A 20,521-nucleotide genomic window follows, 5' to 3' on the forward strand; every position below is an offset into this window, starting at 1 on the left:
CTAATAATAATCTCTTTGGAGTAAGTATTCAAATGAGCCACTGGCATTTTGAATAATATGCCCTTATAATTTTATCAGTAATAAGAAATAGTTGTTTAAGCAATTTTAGAAACTTCTCTTTTGGAAAGATTTGGCTCAGCCTAAGGAAAAAAAGTGTTACGAATAAAAACTTGTTAAAATAGATTTGGCTATAAGAAGCTGCTGTCAATAATGGCAGTCACCAAACTTTCAAATATATACAAAATATTTTGATCTTGATGAAGAGACCTGTTGGCTCATTAGAGGTCAACGTTGCTGAAGAGTTTCTGACCTCATTGAAGGACCAAGATGACCATTCAAAAATACAATATACAGGCTTCAACCAGTCCTTCCAGAAATCAGTCTGATTAGTCCCCTGGGGATGGATTATAGTATTTTATTTTAACTTAGCAATTAGCTATCTAAATTCTTTTTTCAATAAATATAATTTTTAATCTCAAAATATTTATTTTGGCATAATTGTCACCCACTTTCACATGTTCCTTTCTGCCTACTGAGCTACATAACACAACCACTGAACTGTGGCAAATTTGTATTAGGAACTTGGCAGGATTTAATATTTTCTCTTTTGAAACTTTGCTTTTGAATCATCTGCTACCTTGGTGAACCTAAATATTATTATCTTAGCCTGTCCTTTATAACAAATTAGCTACTACTCAGGCTGAGGTGCCTCGTTCCACCTCATGAGCAACATTTAGTTTATTATGAATATGGAAAGGTAATACATTCATTCTTTCAGTCAATGGGGCGAGAAAAGTCATTGAAAATTTGCAACTTAGTGACATTAAAATGAAGGTCATCAAAAATGGACACAAAGTTGATATACTACGAGAATGAACAGTTCTATTGAGAACAAATCATTAAAGGGAAGGGAGCAAACTGGCAGTGTAGAAATATGTATTGGTGACTCTTGTTGTAATGTAATGTAGAATATCACAAGGATAAGTGATAGTACATTTTAAAAAACCATAATACATCTTTAAAAAATCCATAGCCAAGCATGTTATTTTGCTACTTACATCCTGATTGGACATTTCCCAGTAAGGCCTTTCTCCATATGACATCACTTCCCACATAACAATCCCATAACTCCACACATCACTGGCAGAAGTGAATTTGCGGTAGGCAATAGCCTCTGGGGCTGTCCATCGGATGGGGATCTTTCCTCCCTGAAAATGTATGCAGGCAAAATGCTTGAGATGCAGATATTTGATTTAAATCATGCATAAATATATAGTTTGTAACATCTCCATTGAGCAAATCTTGTCCTGAGTTATAAGGATCGAGTGGATAGGCTAGGACAATATTGCTTGGGGCATGGGGCGGCACAGTAGCATAGTGGTTAGGACAACGCTTTACAGTACCAGTGACCCAGGTTCAATTCCCACCACTGCCTGTAAGCAGATTGCACATTCACCCCCAACGTGGGCTTCCTCCAGGTGCTTTGGTTTCTTCCCACTGTCCAAACACATACCACTTGGTAGGTTAATTGGTCATTGAAAATTGTTACGTGATTAAAATCGAAGGGTTGCTGGTTGATGCGACTGGAAGGGCCTAGCCGGTGCTGTATCTCAATAAGTAAATAAACAATCAAACAAATAAATAAATAACGACTGAAAGGTATTCTAACAGAAGAGTATAAAATCATGAGGAGTAGAGATAAGATGAGCACGCTTAGTCTTTTTCCCCATGGTTGCTATGATTTGATTTAATGGGAACATGAGGGACATTTTTTTTTACACAGAAAGTGATATATATAATCTATATTAAGGATGAGCTACCAGAGGAAATGGTTGAAGCAAGTAAAACAATAGCTCTTAAAAGGTAGTTGGAGAGGTACATAGCCTAGAAAGGTTCAGAAATATGGACAAAAGGAGATGAGCTTCTGTGATAATTTGTCTGACACGAATGTTGGGCTGAAGGACCTATGCCCATGCTCTACGACTCTGATTCACATTTGTTGACTAATTTGTAACAGAATTAGTCAATTTACACTCTCATGCTTATTGATTTAATTAAATTAACACTATAAGATCTTATCAGCTATGGTCAGCATAATAAGTTTATACTTTGAAGGAACTTTCAAGGGCCTCCTTTATCCCTGCCTTTTTGATACCATACTGTGGTGAACTACATATACCTGTCTGGACACGCCCCCCCTGCTGACTGCTCCTGTGGCTCCTCCCACTGACCCCGGTATAAAGGCGATTGGGGCCTGAGCCCGGCCCTCAGTCTCCAGGATGTAGCATGGTGGTCAATTGCTGCTTGTTCTTTCTTCCAGTCAATAAAAGCCGATATCTCGCCTCACGTCTCAGAGAGAGTTATTGATGGTGCATCAGGTACTTCTATTAATATTTTGTTTGAAAAATTGCATTCTGTTTTTACACTACAATGGCTGGGGTCTAACTTTAAGAGTACATTTCCAATATGGTGCCAGGAAAAAGTGGAAGCAGATTCAAAGGTAACATCTGACAGACACCTGGACATAAAATGAATTAATTTACAAGGTGAGGGGTGGGGAGGATATGGAATGACAGGTTATGGACTTAAACAGTAACATACTTTTATACAAGGTTGATGGGTAGAATTTTTCTTTTTGTTTGATACTGTTTCTCTGATTCTGTTTCACAGGTTTACTGATCTGTGTAAGCAACCATGGTTCCATAAAATCAGTCATTTATAAAACTGAATGTAATTAATTGGAAGCACTTGCTTCTCTACTCCAGGTTGACCACAATTCTCTTGTGTCTTTCTATTAGATTGCTAAAACTAAGCAGAGAGTTTTTTGTGACTCCTAGGTCAAACCAAAATGATGGCCCTGAACTAATGATAAGCCAATGACTCTGAAAGAGAAAGGAAGGAAGGTGCATCTATTATGGACTATCTACTATCAATAGGTGGCTTGGATTTACTTTATAGACCTTCCCTGTTCTGTTGTCCTGCTCTGTTAGTGGAGAATTATATCATCTGAATTTTGATCTTGGGTTTGAACACCATCTTCTGACATTGTGAGTGTGTAAACTGAGGTACACTGACAGGATGCAATAACTTAAATCAGGCCTCACCCCCAAGCGCTAGAAATTGTAGCTCAATCCATCCACTTACCCTAGTTGTATAGGCTGCCTCTGGGTCATCCTCTAGCACGCGTGACAACCCAAAATCTGAAACCTTGCAGACAAAATTGCTGTTGACTAGAATGTTTCTTGCTGCAAGGTCCCGATGAATGTAATTCATATCTGAAAGATATTTCATCCCGGAGGCAATTCCTCTGAGCATTCCGACCAGCTGAATGACTGTGAATTGTCCATCATGCTTCTGCATGTAATATAAAACATTTAATCAAAAATGTCATCTTTGTATCAGGTACCAACCTATTAGAAGGAATAAAACTACCTACAAAGATGAAGAGAGACAAATACAAACACAGTATGTTTCTTAAAAGTCTAGTCTTAAGAACCTCACTGGGTCGCTCAGCTTGGCTCAAGGCTAACTTTGGAAACATGCTCTATTACATCCTGAGAGAATCACATAATGCACCATATGCAGCAGTATATGAACTTGAATAGAAGAGAATCCCTCAAAATCATAAAATGATACTCTTGGGTTAAAAAAAGTTTCTTCAATAACACACTTGAAAACTGATTAGGGACAAAGAAACTCATTTGCTGTAGAATTCCTGAACTTTGAATTGTTTCAATTTGAAGAGAGAACAATTCTGGGCGAAATGAAATTGAAGAAGTGAAACAATATTTATCCTGGATATGGAGTTGGTTAGGCACTGGTAGATGGAATGTATTTTAAAAGCTTTGTGGATGTCTTAAAATACATTTCAATTGCCAATTGTATGTAAGTGTTCTGGACGTTACATTCACCCATCTGGATCAGCAAGCTACTGCTGGAGGAACTCAGAAGGTCACGCAGAATTTGAGAGACAAAATTATTTTGAGTCAAACCCTTATATCAGGACTGAGGGTGAAGAGGCAAGATCCACTCCCAGTATTGAGGAAGGGCTTCAACTTGAAATGTTGACCATTCCTCCCACAGATGCTGCTTGACCCACTGAGTTTCTCAGCAGGTTGTTTGTCAATCCAGAGTTGAGCATCTGCAGCTCTTATGCCTCCACTCATGTGGACACCTGATGTACTCAATATACACTCTCTGAATTCCAGGAAGGCTACTGATACATGATAAAGCCCATAAAGTTCTTTGATGTCACACTTCTGTCCCCTCTACAGAATGAGGCCTGTAACTGAAGGTCGAGCCGTATCCCCTATGGGTCTTCATGGTTCATATAGCTAATAGGAGCATATTCCTTACTTTGAATGTGCAGTACAAACGTTGATATGGTGGTCATGTTGTAAGCAATTGCCAACTGCACTTGGTTGCTCATGGAAGGGCTGGTAGCCTTAATGTAGTTTTATGACTGGATTTCATCTTCATAAAAAGGTGTACTACACATAGTCCAACCGTGAAAGAAAGATCCATAAAGAATGAAAAATAAATGGATTTTGCCATTTGAACTATGTGGTGTACAGAATGGTATCCTCTCAGTAGTGGGTGTTTTATCGTGAATGCCATTAGAATGACCAAACTATAGGTCAGCTGTCACTACCGGGATGGATAGGTTGCACAGGTAATCAAGAATCCAGGCAGTTATAATGGTGCATACCAATGCACTCAATGCAGATAGGGTGAGGCAACTTACTATCTGACCTAAGCGGGACAAATATAAAGCAATCTTTAAAGTAATTACTGCTTAGTAGCTAATAATTCCACAGCTTATTGACAAATTAGTGATTGTCAACATTTTTAAACAACACATTTCTATGAATATTTTAAAATATGCAAAACTTCTCTAGGACAAGTACTGCACTGTGGTAATGGATGGCACAAAAAAAAAGGTTTTTTACTGTACCTCAGTACAATTGGCAATAATAAATCAATTTTGGCATCTTTGGGAACTCCTACCAACAATGCTGAACTGAAGTGGGTCTCTCTTTGCGGTACTGGGGGGAGGGGAGGGAGGGCATTGTAGGGGAAGGGAGCTGTGAAGATCTTTGATCCAGGCACAGCTACAAGCATTTGCTCTTGAGTAACATACCTTGCAATCATCTGCACTGCACTGAATGAGTCTAGTTCAAGTTTTGCATGACAGAAATTTGTCTCACAGCAATATCATTATTTATCTTGCTATTGGATATTACCAGTGAAGTGAGAGGTCAAGTTTATGGAAAAGACTTCAGTACAAATGAAGTAGAACTATGGTCTAGCTGCATGAAAATACATACACTAATTTCAAGTGATAATATTGAATTACTGAGGAGCTATTGATCAATTTTCATTCATGAATAAATTACAAAATCTATAATCATTACTCAGCTGGTTATGTTAAGCCTTGCATATGAAACAGTTGTGAATTATACTGATTAAATTTCAAAAGCACATTATCTTGAGTTATTTAAGATTAATGCAGGACTCAAATTCCATTATTCAAATTGCATGCTGTCCTTTACTTAAATTAGTCAACCTCATTTTCTACGTGTCTATCCAACACCAAGAACATGCCAATCTGTAACTCCATGCAAAGCAGCAGCCTGCCACCTGTGCCATAAAAGTAAAACTTGGATAATCCAGCACCCATGAGACATCACTAATTTTCCATAATATTGGTTATTATCCCTGGTAATACTTCAACATACATTTATTTCACTTCCTATTTAGGTTACACAATGAAATAATACATACTTAGTGAATCCACTGAGTTTAATTGAATGGGAACTAAATTGTGGGGCATTTATGAGGAGTAGGAAATAGAACTCAGTGAGTTGTCCAGACAAGCTGACACATACCTAATCACAGCTCAGTCCACAAAACTTGTAGCCTCCTCAACGAGGTGATGTATAGGAGTGAGAAAGATCGGTTGTTTGAAAGGTGTAGCAACAACAAACTCACATTCAATGTCAGCAAGACGAAGGAATTCATTGTTACTGGGGAAGCTGGGAGAATACACAGCACTCTGTAATGAGGAATCAGTGGTGGAAAGGACAACAGCTTCAAGGTCCTGGGCATCATTGTCTCAGAGGATCTATCCTGGGCCCAGCACATTGATGCAATCACAAAGAAGGCTCCATGTCATCAGGAGTTTGAGGAGATTTGATATGGCACCAAAGAGTTTTGCAAATTTCAACTGATATAGGATGATGAGAATTCTGACTGACTGCATCCCTGCCTGGTATGGAATCTCCAATGCACAGGATCACAAGAGGCTGTAAAAGGTTGTAGACTCAGCAAGTTCCACCAAATGGACATCCTTCCCCACCATCAAGGACATCTTCACAACCACGGTGCCTCAAGAAGACAGCATCCATCATTAAAGACCCTCTCATCCGGGGCATGTTCTTTGCATCAACACTGAGGATGGGAGAGGTTCTGGAGGATTGGAGGGTTGCGGATTTTGTTCTCTTATTCAAGAAAGGGAGTAGAGATATCCCAGGAAATTATAGGCCAGTGAGTCTTACTTCAGTGGTTGGTAAGTTGATGGAGAAGATCCTGAGAGGCAGGATTTATGAACATTTGGAGAGGCATAAAATGATTAGGAATAGTCAGCATGGTCAAAGGCAGGTCATGCCTTACGAGCCTGATTGAATTTTTTTGAGGATGTGACTAAACACATTGATGAAGGTAGAGCCATAGATGTAGTGTATATGGATTTTAGCAAGGCATTTGATAAGGTACCCCATACAAGGCTTATTGAGAAAGTAAAGAGGCATGGGATCCAAGGGGACATTGCTTTGTGGATCCAGAACTGGCTTGCCCACAGAGGGCAAAGAGTGGCTGTAGACGGGTCATATTCTGCATAGAGGCCGGTGACCAGTGGTGTGCCTCAGGGATCTGTACTGGGACCCTTACTCATTGTGATTTTAATAAATGACCTGGATGAGGAAGTGGAGGGATGGGTTAGTAAATTTGCTGATGAAACAAAGGTTGGGTGTGTTGTGGATAGTGTGGAGGGTTGTCAGAGGTTACAGTGGGATATTGATAGGATGCAAAACTGGGCTGAGAAGTTGCAGATGGAGTTCAATCCAGATAAGTGTGAGGTGGTTCATTTTGGTAGGTCAAATATGATGGCAGAATATAGTATTAATGGTAAGACTCTTGGCAGTGTGGAGCATCAGAGGGATCTTGGGGTCTGAGTCCAAAGGACACTTAAAGCTGCTACACAGGTTGACTCTGTGGTTAAGAAGGCGAACGGTGTATTGGTCGTCATCATTCGTGGGTTTGAATTTAAGAGCCAAGAGGTAATGTCGCAGCTATATAGGACCCTGGTCAGACCCCACTTGGAGTACTGTACTCAATTCTGGTTACCTCACTATAGGAAGGATGTGGAAGCCATAGAAAGGGTGCAGAGGAGATTTACAGGGATGTTGCCTGGATTGGGGAGCATGCCTTATGAGAATAGGTTGAGTGAATTCGGCCTTTTCTCCTTGGAGTGACGGATGATGAGAGGTGACTTGATAGAGGTGTACAAGATAATGAGAGGCATTGATCGTGTGGATAGTCAGAGGCTGTTCTCCAGTTCTGAATTGGCTAGCACGAGAAGGCATAGTTTTAAGGTGCTTGAAAGTAGGTGCAGAGGAGATATCAGGGGTAAGTTTTTTTTACACAGAGAGTGGTGAGTGCGTGGAATGGGCTTCCGGCGGTGGTGGTGGAGGCAGAAACAATAGGGTCTTTTAAGAGACTCCTGGATAGCTACATGGAGCTTAGAAAAATAGAGGGCAATGGGTAAAGCCTAGGTAGTTCTAAGGTAGGGACATGTTCAGCACAGTTTTGTAGGCCAAAGGGCCTGTATTGTGCTGTAGGTTTTTCTATGTTTCTATGCCCTCTTCTCATTGCTACCATTGGGTAAGAGGTACAGAAGCCTGAAGACCCACACTCAATGTCAAAACAGACCTATAACAAATCTGGAAGAGTTACAAACTTCAGTGGCTGAGATGGGAGAGACTGCGCATATAACAACTGTTGCCCGGGTGCCTCACCAGTCACAGCTTTATGGGAGAGTGGCAAAGAGAAAGCCACTGTTGAAAAAAACTCACATGAAATCTAAGCTAGAGTTTGCTAGAGAAGGCATGTAGGAGACTCTGAAATCAGATGGAAGAAGATTCTATGGTCTGATGAAACCACAGTTGAGCTTTTTGGCCATCAGACTAAACTTAAGCCGAGCACAGCACATCATCAAAAACACACCATCCCTACCATGAAGCATGGTGGTCAGGCTGTGGGGATGCTTCACTGCAGCAGGCCCTGGAAAACTTGTGAAGGTAGAGGGAAAAATGAATGCAGCAAAATACAGGGAAATCCTGGAAGAAAACCTGATGCAGTGCTCAAGAGGAGTGTAACTTGGGAGAAGATTTGTTTTCCAGCAAGCCAATGACCCCAAGCATAAGGCCAAAGCTACACAGGAATGGTTTAAAAACAACAAAGTTAATATCCTTGAGTTTCCAAATCAGAGGCCAGACTTCAATCTAATTGAGAATTTGTGGCTAGACTTGAAAAGGGCTGTTCACTCATGATCCCAATACAATCTGACAGAGCTTGAGCAGTTTTGTAAAGAAGAATGGGTCCACACGTGCAAAGCTGATAGAGACCTATCCACACAGACTCAAGGCTGTAATTGCTGACACTGGTGCATCTACTAAATACTGACTTGAAAGGGGTGAATAATTATACAATCAATTATTTAGCATTTTATATTTGTAATTAATTTAGATCGCTTTGTAGAGATCTGTTTTCACTTTGGCACAAAAAATCTTTTTCTATTAATCAGTGTCAAAAAAGCCAAATTAAATCCATTGTGATTCAATGTTTTAAAACAATAAAACATGAATTCTTCCAAGGGGAGGGGTAAATACTTTTTATAGGTACTGCATATCAGTGATAATAATTCACTAAATCTGATTCTCAAACCTATCCTGACTGTAGATCTGGCTGCATACTTAACTCACACTAAAACCCTTGGCTCACACATCTGAGTGAGGCAGATGTCAAACTGTCCACATCAGAAATCATGAATACCTGCCCTTTTCCAAACAAGAGGGGAAGATTTGAAGTGAAGGATATGATCAATACCATCTCTCATCTTATCCTCTTTTTCTCATTCCTATCAAAACACTAACTGCAACATTGCTATTAGTCCTGGGCCTCCTATATATTTAAATTAGGTTGGAAAATTCCAGAAGGGTATTAGAGTCACATACTTCTAATTAAAGTCTTGAATTTGTTAAATTTTTTGTGGTAATTGACTTGAGCTTAAACAATGGAAGGTTGAAAAAGAAGTGACATCTTGATTTGAGACTAAATTTGGATGTCATTATAGAAAGTCACTGGCTTTAGTGTTAACAGTAAGGTAGTGGTTAGCAACAATGCTTTACAGTACATGACCTGGGTTCAATTCCCACTGCTGTCTGTAAGAATTTTGTATTTTCTCCCTGGGAGTGCTGGGTTTCCTCTGAGTGCTCTGATTTCCTTCCACAGTCCAAAAAGACATACTGGTTGATAGGTTAACTGGTCATTGTAAATTATTCAGCTATTAGGCTAATGTTAAATTGGAGGTTGCTGGGCAGCTTGAAGGGCCAGAGGGACCCATTCTGCACTGCATGTCAATAAATAAATATATACATCTCACTCCTGTCCTGTCCTATTGTAACCAGCTTACTGTATATTTGAATGAAAATATATCCACTTCAAAGTTTGACATGTTGTGCGTTTAGAGATGCTCTTCAGCACACCACTGTAGTAACATGTGATTATCTGAGTTACTGTCGCCTTCCTGTCAGTTTGAACCAGTTCGGCCATTTTCCTCTGTCCTCTCTTATTAAGAACTCATTTTTTTCCCACAGAGCTGCACTCATGGGATGCCTTTTTTGTACCATACTCTGTAGACTCTTAGAGACTGCTGTGCATGAAAATCCCAGGAAATCAGCAGTTTCTGAGCTACTTGGACATCCCATCTGACACCAACAATCATTCCACATCCAATGTTATGTAGATTGCATTTCTTCTGTGGTCTGATATTTGGTCTGAGCAATAATTAAAACTTGTGACAATATCTGCATGCTTTTATGCATTGAGTTGCCATATTCTTGCTGTTGACTAGATATTTGCATTAATGAGCAGGTGTATAGGTGTACTTAATAAAGTGGCCATTGAGTGTATATGTTAATTCAAAGCATAATTCTTTCATGTCTTAAGCTTGGGATGGTGCATGGCAATAGAGCCATGATGGTAACTTGAGCTAATTGTGCAGTCAAAGGATGAATGGAAGAGTTTCAGCATCTTTAAATTGTTAAACCCAAGTCGATTTGTTAGGAAACACCTTTTCGTTTGAATGGAAAAGTAGCAGTTACGTCCCAGTCCATCACGGGTAAAGCCCATCAACAACACAGAGCGTTATCACTATAAAGTAGCATCCATCCTCAGGGACCACCACCCCCCCCCCCCCCCCCCACCACACAAGTCATGCTCTCTTCTAGCTGCTGTCATCAGGGAAGAAGGCATAAAAACCTCAGGGATTTGTTCACGCAACCACGGAACAGTTATTATCCCTCAGCCATCAGGCTCTTGAATCAGAGGGAATAACTTCACTTGCCCCGTCACTGAAATGTTCCCCCAACCTACGGACTCACTTTCAAGGAATCTCATGTTTTTGATATTTACTGCTTAATTATTTATTATTCTTTCTATTTTTTTTCTTTTGGTATTTCCGCAGTTTGTTGCCTGCCCTGTTGGTCCAGTCTGTCATTCAATCTATACTGTTACTGGATTTATTCAGTATGCCTGCAAGAAAACGATTCTCAGAGTTGGATATGGTGACATATATAAACTTTGATAATAAATTTACTTTGAACAACAAAATATCTAAAGGAAAACTTAACTGAATAGAGCAGAGCATGCTCACTCAACAATTACCAAGCTGAAATCATCATTTTGGGGGTGAGGAGTGGAAGGAGGAAAATTCCAGATAGGACATGAAAATGAAAGACTGAATTCACTCCATTATTCCAAATGTTGCAGCAAGTAACAATGGTGGAGGAAAGCTATAACTGAGTACCAATATAATTCAATGCTATACAATTTTCAGGAAAGAAGTTAGGGCAAAATGTATGCATATTCAAATATCCTTCTTGATTTATAAATTAAACAGGAAACATCTAGTTGTAACAATTCATTTTCATTTGTTTTAATTACTTAGGCAAAGTCTAGCTTCTCCTTTGGGTGAATCATTATCACTTCAATAATAAAAAAATGTCATTGTATTAATTATATAGCAGGCCATACCCTCAGAAATGAGTCGAGAGATCCATTCTCCATGTATTCAGTTATTATCATTACAGGTTTGCCTAAAGGAAGAAGAAAACAGCAGTGAATATAAACCAGTACAATCTAAGAGTTCGGGTTTATTTTTTCTTGTTAGTGAGACAGCATAATCAAATTCTATGTTCTGATCTGCCTGATTGCATGCAGAATGAATGAATTTAAGCATTATCAAGCGATGAGGCTCCAAGCCACATTGGGATTGCATAATCCTAAAACATGTATACACATAAAACAGAAAGTGAGTACAAGATATTTTTTCTCAGATACTGGCACAGTCAATGTTTAAATCCCCATCTACTCTTGCTTTGAATCTTGAATAAAACATTGCTGTAATAATAACTACGGCTCAAAGGAATATGAGGCCATGGTGTATCATTAAAATCAGTTCTGCATTGGTAATTAAAGTCTGTTTATGAATCGAGTAGAGGAGATTCTCTGCTATTGTATTCCTCCTACTAGATTCCATTAATCTTAATTTAGGCCTCACTGATATTTAATATTAAAATGTAATAAGGCTATAAGACCATAAGATATAGGAGAAGAAGTAGGCCATTCGGCCCATTGAGTCTGCTCCGCCATTCAATCATGGGCTGATCTAATTCTTCCAGTCATCCCCACTCCCCTGCCTTTTCCCAATACCCTTTGATGCCCTGGCTAATTAAGAACCTATCTGTCTCTGCCTTAAATGCACCCAATGACTTGGCCCCCACAGCCGCTCGTGGCAACAATTTACTACCCTCTGACTAAAGTAATTTCTCCGCATCTCTGTTCTAAATAGACGTCCTTCAATCCTGAAGTCATACCCTCTTGTCCTAGACTCCCCTACCATGGGAAATAACTTTGCCATATCTAATCTGTTCAGGCCTTTTAACATTTGGAATTTTTCTACGAGATCTCCCCTCATTCTCCTGAACTCCAGGGAATAAACAATTTATGGTGTTAAATATTTCAATTGAAAATGTCCTCAAAGTGCAATAGGCACTGCCTGGTGTGCTGCACCAACATCTGTAATTAAATATTTATTTACCTATTTAGTGTACGTTGATTCTCATAATTTGAGAGATTGTCATAAGATTACTAAAACAAGTTCAATCACCTGGAAAGGAAACAGGTCACAACTGGATTACGTAACAGAGGACAAGACGATTGTGGTCAATATAAAAGATGCATCTGTGTAGGGTTAAGGTTTAGTGACTGCCCCAATTCTCATCCTCCACCCTCAAACTGCTGATCAAAAGTTGGAAAGCCAAGCCAAAAAGATGAGTTATGGTTGATTATATAGGTAAGATTATATAAGATAAAACTTTATTTATCACAAAGGAAATTATTTTTGCAAGGCTGCTCACTCAGAAATATATACTTTAAAATACAAAAACAAATACAAAATACAGTGAGCATTGTGATGCAAAAAATACAAATTGTGCATTAAAAAGTAATAGTGCAAACTACAGATGTGCAATGAGTGGGGTGAATGAATCTGCTTCTGTGCTATTATCTCTGACCATGGGGGGGCGGGGGGGGGGGGGGGAGAAACAGGTTTTAAAGGCTTTTCGTGAATGTTCTGCCAAAACAACTGCAAATTGATTGAATAAAATCAGAGTACACTTATTATGTTTTTGGGTACAAAGGAGAAATTTAACTGTAATGTTCGTTGAATCGTATTTATCCCCGGTATAAGGGATTCATTATGTAATGATGATACTTCATTTAAAACAACTCATCAATCTCTACAATTTGGAAGTAAAATACTGCAGGTGCTGGGAATCTGAAATGAAATGGAAAATGCTGGAAATATTTAGCAAGTCAGCTGTTGAAAGAGAAATGAAGATAATGTTCAGGTCAATAGCCTTTCATTTTAATTCAGATGTATTTGATCCTTTGTAATGTAATGCAGTGGTATTTTCTACTGTTCAATAGAGGACAGATCACCTCATCTTCATAGTTGGATGATTTTTGTAAAGAATATTTTGCCTGATCTGCATTGTTCTATTGCAATTTACCTTTGTACTGTACACCATAAAGCCCTGAACCTCTGTTAAAGTTATTTGGATTTATCTGCAAACTCTACCTGTGCCTTAAGCTAACTGAATTGTACTTGGTCATCTTCCTTTAAATCCAAAATTCTAAGTTTCTCCTGAAGTGGTCCACAACGAATGAATCAGAAAGCAGATAAATGACAAGATAACTTGTTTTAGTAATGATGTTGTGCAAAACTTCCAACTACCTTTACCCTACTCATGCCTGACTTAAAAGATTTTTATAAGCCACTGTGTGAGTAGATGAGGCTTTGTTTCAACATACTGTGACTACTGAGGTCTCCTCCAGATTAGTCATAGTGAGTTATGGGCATGTTTTGTTGGCGCTGGAAGTGTTGTGACACTTGCGGGCTGCCCAGTAGATCCTCTCTAGATCTGATTTGATGCAAAAGACACATTTCACTGTCTGTTTTGATGCGCTCATGACAACTAAACGTAATCTAAATCTTTTACTACACTGAGGTGTCAACCTAGGTTTAGCTTAGTCATGAGATGGAAGTGTTTCAACTGAATCCTAGTTTAAAATGGAATGAGATTTCATGGCCCCGTCTCATTCCACATTCTCTGTTCTAGTTATTTTCTCATCTCAATCTGTCCAGATTTTATTATATAATGGATGACTGTCAAATCAAATTGTCTATAAAGCTTTCTCTTTAGAGCATAGTTTCAGGCCACAAACAAAATTGATATTTTGGCCAGAAAATCAGTAATGTGCATTGTAACAATGAACGTCAAGGATACAGACAAATTCATGTTTTGCTGAAAATCTAACAATTAGATGGCAGCATTTAATAAAAAAAATTCCAAGCATTTATCAACTACAGTCCAATATACAGATTCTGAATACTTGAGCACATGTGACAGAATCAAATTCTTCCAAAGCTCTTCTAAAGGATTGTGCATCAATCTGTATCTCTTGATACATTTTGAGAAGGAGTTCGTTCAGAGATGGAAAAAGAATGAATATAGATCAGCTTAGTGTTCATGATCTGACATAGCCAAAACTGGGTTCAAATATAAAAAAAATCAAAACCAAAATATCTACAGTACACAAATGGCAAAGGTTTCTTCAGAACACTAGGGAATGAATAGATCGTTTCTCTTCCCTGAACTGCTATGGAAACCTCAAACAGCATTATTCTCCTTTCTTTCTCAAGAAAGAGGAACCTTTGAAGAACAGTCCCCATGGAATGCCAGGATGACTGATTGGTGCTCCTTAAAGTGGTGCCAGAGCACTGATAGAACAGGATGGATCTGCGTTCATCATCACAGAACCAGTACTGAGATGGACAACTGAGAGAATTAATGAGACCACCATGTAAACTGCACATGCCAAATGGAAAATCACAAGTATTTTACTATTCTTGCCCTTCCAGCTGCTATTTAGAAGAAATTACATCCGTATCATTTGTGAATGAGATACTACTTGACAGCAAAATGAGTTTAAAAGTTTTAAGTCAGTCCCACTAAGTACTGCAGAAATGTTCCTTACTGTGCATACAAGGAAGTGGTTATTGGTTTGAATAAATCCAAACTGGTCGACATGCACTTAAAAACAAAGCAGGAAACAAGCAGTTAAGAAAATATTTCAATTTTTCCAGTGAGAGTTACCAGCAACAAATATGATCTTGCTGGTTAAATGGAGTTAATATTTTAATCATCAACTGCATTAATGAAATGATTACACCTTGATTTAGTTTATACTGCAAGTTTCCTCAGAATTCTTCGGCTATGGGCAAGTTATTGCGACTACCAATATAGGAATGAAATGGTAAATTTGGAGCCATTTCTTTTTTGCCTTTTATTCACTTGCCATCTGCCATGCATCAAGACAAAAGCAAGCATCTTCTACATTTGTTCTGTGGCAATGTCTAACTAAGACAACAGTGGGCAACTTGGCTTCCTTTCCTGTCGTCTACCACATGCTTTCTATTCATTACAATATGCACTAATCAAAGCATTCAATAAATGTCAGCAGGTAATTAGACTTGGCAATCTACTGAGAATTCTTATGTCCATAAAATCATGAATATTAATGAGCTCCTGTCTAAGTTATTTGCGAGCCTGTGGAAGATGGGCTTGATGGATTGGTCCAATCAAAAGAGCAAGCAGTGAAGGAAGGCCCTGATGAGAACCATTAGCTCACTTCAATATGTCAGCTGCTACGCAAAGGCTGCAGATCACCTGTGCTTGCAAATTATTAAAGTACTTCGACAACTTCACACTGAGTACATATAATGCCAACAGATCAACCAGAAGTGTAAAAGAAACCATCAAAATTCCTTTTTTATTTTTCAGGTGTCCTTTTTCTGCTGCCCTGTGTAATGCAGTGAATTCGAATGGCTGATTCATCTGGGCCGCACTGTGCCCTTGGACAACCAGTCCTTTCTTTCCTCATTTTGCATTTGTGAAATGTAGAAAGAACATGAAATAAATACATCAAGGTTTCCAACAGGCTGTAAATATTTATAGGGTTATTAAATAGCCCAGTGCTTTCTTACTAGCAATGCACTGAGAAAAGGTATTGCTTCAAGAAGCCATCTCAAGGTCAGAGGATGTTGTACTGGAATCAATAATCAAGTGAACCTCTGATGGATATTTTGGAGGCTCCCTAGGGGCCTGTACTTTAAGTGCTTGCTAGATGCAGAAAATTATAAGCTCCCTTCCTTGACTTTATCATGTGCATGTGTTGTGTATTTAATATTTCAGTAATATTTGAGTAAAATTGCAGATATATTGTTTGATTAAGCATTCTTTGTTGTTTACATAAGTCATTACAGGTTATGTGTAAAAGTACATGAATGGCATATGTCATTACACCACCAAATCATAAGTGTGTACCTCACTAAAAGAAAAAATTGAATACATACATTATCCCCAGGCTGCCATGTTTTTCTTAAAATTAGTTCTTATGTTTTGGCATTATAAAACATAACAATGGCAATGCAAAAGTTTTAAATAAAACCAAGACAACTCACTACCTGTTGAAGCCCAGCAAGATGTTCGAATTAAAAAAATGTAGCACACATTATCTTTGGAAGTTTAATGAGATGTTAGAGTTAAAAAGAGACAGACAATGGAGGAAATTCACAGGTTCATAAACAGTGAGTACTGGGTAAAAATAATCTTATTTTTTTTAAAAAAAGAACAGAAATGGCTGGCTACATCAAAAAGATAGGTGCGTTCAACTACACAAAAGATAACCAGGTATTGTATACTGATTGAATTGAGCAGTAGTTTGAAGCAAATTAAATAGTCAATGAAAAGCGAGTGCCATTTTTTGATGAGTGCATTGGATGGAAAGTCATACAGTTTGTGTAGAAGTTTGATTGCTCCAACCAAACCAGCTAAAATGAGCTTTGCTGGATATCATGATAATATTGTAGGAATATATAGAACTGAAGCCACTGTTGAATGCAGAACGCTTTAGGTTTCATAAGTGGATCATCCACCAGTTGCATGCCACATTCCTTGCACAGCAGTCAACTAAAAGTGAACTAAGGAAGGTACTAGATGATGCAGGGTTGTAGGCGGAGATACATTTCTACCAAAGGAGGTGTAAAGCACTCCTTCCCTCCCTTAGCCTACAGGTCACCTTTGGGCAAGGTGTAACAACTGTTTAGACCCCTGATCAGGGTCACGTGACGCCATGGGTGTATATGGTGGATGGTTTTATGAGCTGCAGGTGCATATCAAAAGTTCTGGTTATGCCATCGATGGTGCCAGGTAGGAAGAGTATTATTAAAGGCTGGAGTCACTAGTCTTGAAGAAGAAGGCAATGGCAAACCGCTTCTGTAGAGAAATTAGCCAAGGACAATCATGGTCATGGAAAGACCATGATCATCCACGTCATTGACACAGCACATTACGAATGAACTGGATGATTCCACAGCAGTGTTCAAGGACGGCAGTGGAAAACTCAAACATATCAAGGTAAACATAGTGCTCAATGAAAATGAAGGAGAAGAAAGGTATCTAAAGCTGTTAGAACCACTTCCTACAGTCCCAGAGCAAACTTCTACAACCAGCATGGAGGAGGCCTTAGATCCTGAGATTGTTTCACAGCCACAAGTCTCACCTGCCCAGCAGAGTAACATGCCCCTCTCCTGGGTTGGGAATGATGTTATCCCACAATAGTATGAAATCCTAAATAGCGATTCTTTAGTACTGAATGGGACAATTTAATATTTACTCTGCTGCGGATGTCTATATCGTAGTTGTGTCATATACTATACTGTGTATATATAACTTGAGATGTGTTCTATTTTCATTTGGAGTTTATAAGCAGGGAGGAGAGTTGTGTATTTAATATTTTGGTGATATTTGAGTAATGTTTATATCTACTGTTTGATTCAGCTTGGACAATTCATTACAGATTATATGTATATGTGTGAATGGCATACGATATTACACCACCACATCATAACAGTGTGCCTCACTAGAAGTGAAAATGAAGTACACACATTATTCCCTGGCTCCCATGCTTTTCTTTCAATTAGTTTTACGTTTTGGAATTACAAAACATAATGGATGCATCATTTTCCAACATTTGCATCTGGAAGCGAGACTCCCTGCTGGAAATTGCACATGCAAAATCACTCCTCTCATTTAAAGGGACAGATCTGCTTTGTTGCAAGATGATTCTGAGCACTATAATGGTCATAATATCAGATTTTTTTATACAGAAAATGTGAAAGCAATAATTTTCCATCATGTTTTGATCAAACTCAGCACAGCTCAATCATAGCTGTTAAAGTTAACATAAAATGAAGAATACAGTGCCAGTTTGGTTTTATATGTCCTCTGAATAGTAGGGGAACCAAAGAATTATGAAAATTGGGCAGGAATGGGGAACTCACTGAACAGAGTAAGAGACCATTTGGCCTGCTCCTCCTCGTATTTATGACACTATGATTGTATTTTGAAGAATACCTTCAGCTCTGTCAAGATTACAGTAGAAATTGTAAATTATAGTACTGTAAAGCTCACTCCCCACTGGGCTTAAGTTTGACTACATTTGAAATACTTTTTTCAATTTACCAACAAGAGGTTGGAATCTTACATTGCCTATGTATCTGCATACATTACCACCCAGTGTGGCACAGCACTTCAAAGACCTTATGCAACAGAACACTACTCACTCTAAACCAGTTAAATTAATACACTAGCAGAAAGGAGACCCAATTAACTTTCAAGTCAAATTAATGTTGGTGACACAATAACATGGGCTTCAGTAAGGTGAAATATGAAAATTCTATTAATCAAAATGTTTAATGAGTGTAAATCCTAATGAAAGTACTTAGGTCAAATTTTGATTTCAAAAGGGTTGTTTTTAAAGATTTTGTTTTAGATGGTTAGTGCATCGATTAACAGCACCAGTGATTATGGTTCAATTCTTGCCTCTATCTGTAACGAGCTTGTACATTCTTCCTGCGCCCATATAGGTTTCCTCAGGGTGCACTAGTTTCTTCCCACTTTTTGAAGACATACCAGTTAGGATTAGTAAACTGTGGTAATGTCATGTTAGCTCTGTAAACATGGCGACACTTGAGAGATGCCCCCAGCACATCCTTGGACTGTGTTGGACATTGATGTAAATGACTCATTTCACTGTCTCTTTCAATGTCCATGTGACAAATAAAGCTAATCTTTAAAATCTTTAATGCATGTTATGTAATGATGGGTTTTGATGTGACTCATTTTGTATGTCATGCTATTCCATGCATGACCAAATTTTCCCCAAGCTTTCTTTGAAATGAAGGTTGTTCTTTAAAGTTCAATTTATAAAAGATTCATTTTAAAACAGGTCAGCTCTTGAATTTGAAGAAAAGTTATTAGTTTTTCAAGGTATTATGTGATTATTTAAGCAAAGAGCCAACTGTCTACAAATTTGGTTTTCCGACCATACTTAAGGGTTGGATGCACTCATATTTATGCATTCTGTTTCATGTCACCAGCAAGTGTCTTCACTCTGATTATAAAAGCATTAAAATTTATTCTTTACTGCATTATGACAGTGCTACATTACAAAATGAAAGGACGTATAGGGAAGGGCAGTCGGAATTTCCCCAATACTCATCTTTATAAACCAGTGAAGTGAAATACTTCCAAGTGTTCACTCCACTGAAGTCAGTGTGCACACCTGCACAGCTCCAAAAGTGGAAAATTTTGAATACCCCAGGGTTGTTGGCTGTAAAAACATACAGGCCATCCTATCCCAAGCTCACGGACGACAGCAAGTCTACATTTATATATTTATCTGTAAGGAAAAAAGGGGAGGAGTTACAGTTTTATTATCCCAGCTGTATGGATTCTGGCATTTCGGAGTCAGAAATATTTTAACACTGGAAATAAAATAAAGCATCGCAGGCTTAAAATGAGATGCTGAAAAGAAATGTTAAGCATTTCTTTTCTATTAGTGAGCATTGTACTTTATATCAGACAGATTAATAGTGAAATCCATCATTTTAAGATTATTATTATTCTTACAATGAAAACAGAATCTGATTTTACGGTAATAAATAATATTACCAATTATCTAATGCTTCAGTAAAAATAAATAAATCAGCTCTGCCGTCATCATTAAAATGAAAGATAGTAAACACTGATAGAGAACCTCCCCAATGCCCTCCCAGATATTGTATTTTAAATCTTAATGTCCTGCTGTCTTTGCTTAACAATAAATACCAAATGAATAGTGACATGACAAGGATAAACTGCACTTTCATCTTCCTGAGCACTGCATTAACTCTTTCATTTCAGACATTCTGCTTATTCCTGGATATTACAAATCAGGGTTAAAATGTGCATCGTCTCTATAATTTATTCTTGTTAACGTGGTAACCAGGCAATGATGATTTAAAATAATTGCTTAAACTACCAGGGGAAATTTTCTTTTAATGCAGCGTTGTTATGATTTGGATTGCACTAAATTAAAGGGTTGATAATTTTAAATAGGAATTGGATTAAAAAATAAAAATTGATAGCATTACAGGATTCCTTTCAAAGAGCTGACAAGGATGTGACAGATTGAATTACTTTTTTTTTGTGTCGATTTTATTCTATTCTCAAAA

General features: G+C 38.2%; 1 protein-coding gene across 2 annotated transcripts in view; it reads right to left on the bottom strand.

Annotated features, from left to right (window-relative positions):
* Positions 1–20,521, bottom strand: part of epha4b (eph receptor A4b) — a 361,017-nt gene that overhangs the window by 12,154 nt on the left and 328,342 nt on the right. For both annotated transcript variants that reach the window (XM_073040810.1, XM_073040809.1), the window contains 3 exons: positions 11,374–11,435; positions 3,145–3,354; positions 1,059–1,208 (listed from right to left, as the gene is read on the bottom strand). In XM_073040810.1, the coding sequence (XP_072896911.1) occupies positions 1,059–1,208; positions 3,145–3,354; positions 11,374–11,435 (422 nt within the window). The remainder of the gene's footprint in view (positions 1–1,058; positions 1,209–3,144; positions 3,355–11,373; positions 11,436–20,521) is intronic.

Source organism: Hemitrygon akajei, chromosome 3, assembly GCF_048418815.1.
Source record: "Hemitrygon akajei chromosome 3, sHemAka1.3, whole genome shotgun sequence".
Taxonomy (NCBI): domain Eukaryota; kingdom Metazoa; phylum Chordata; class Chondrichthyes; order Myliobatiformes; family Dasyatidae; genus Hemitrygon; species Hemitrygon akajei.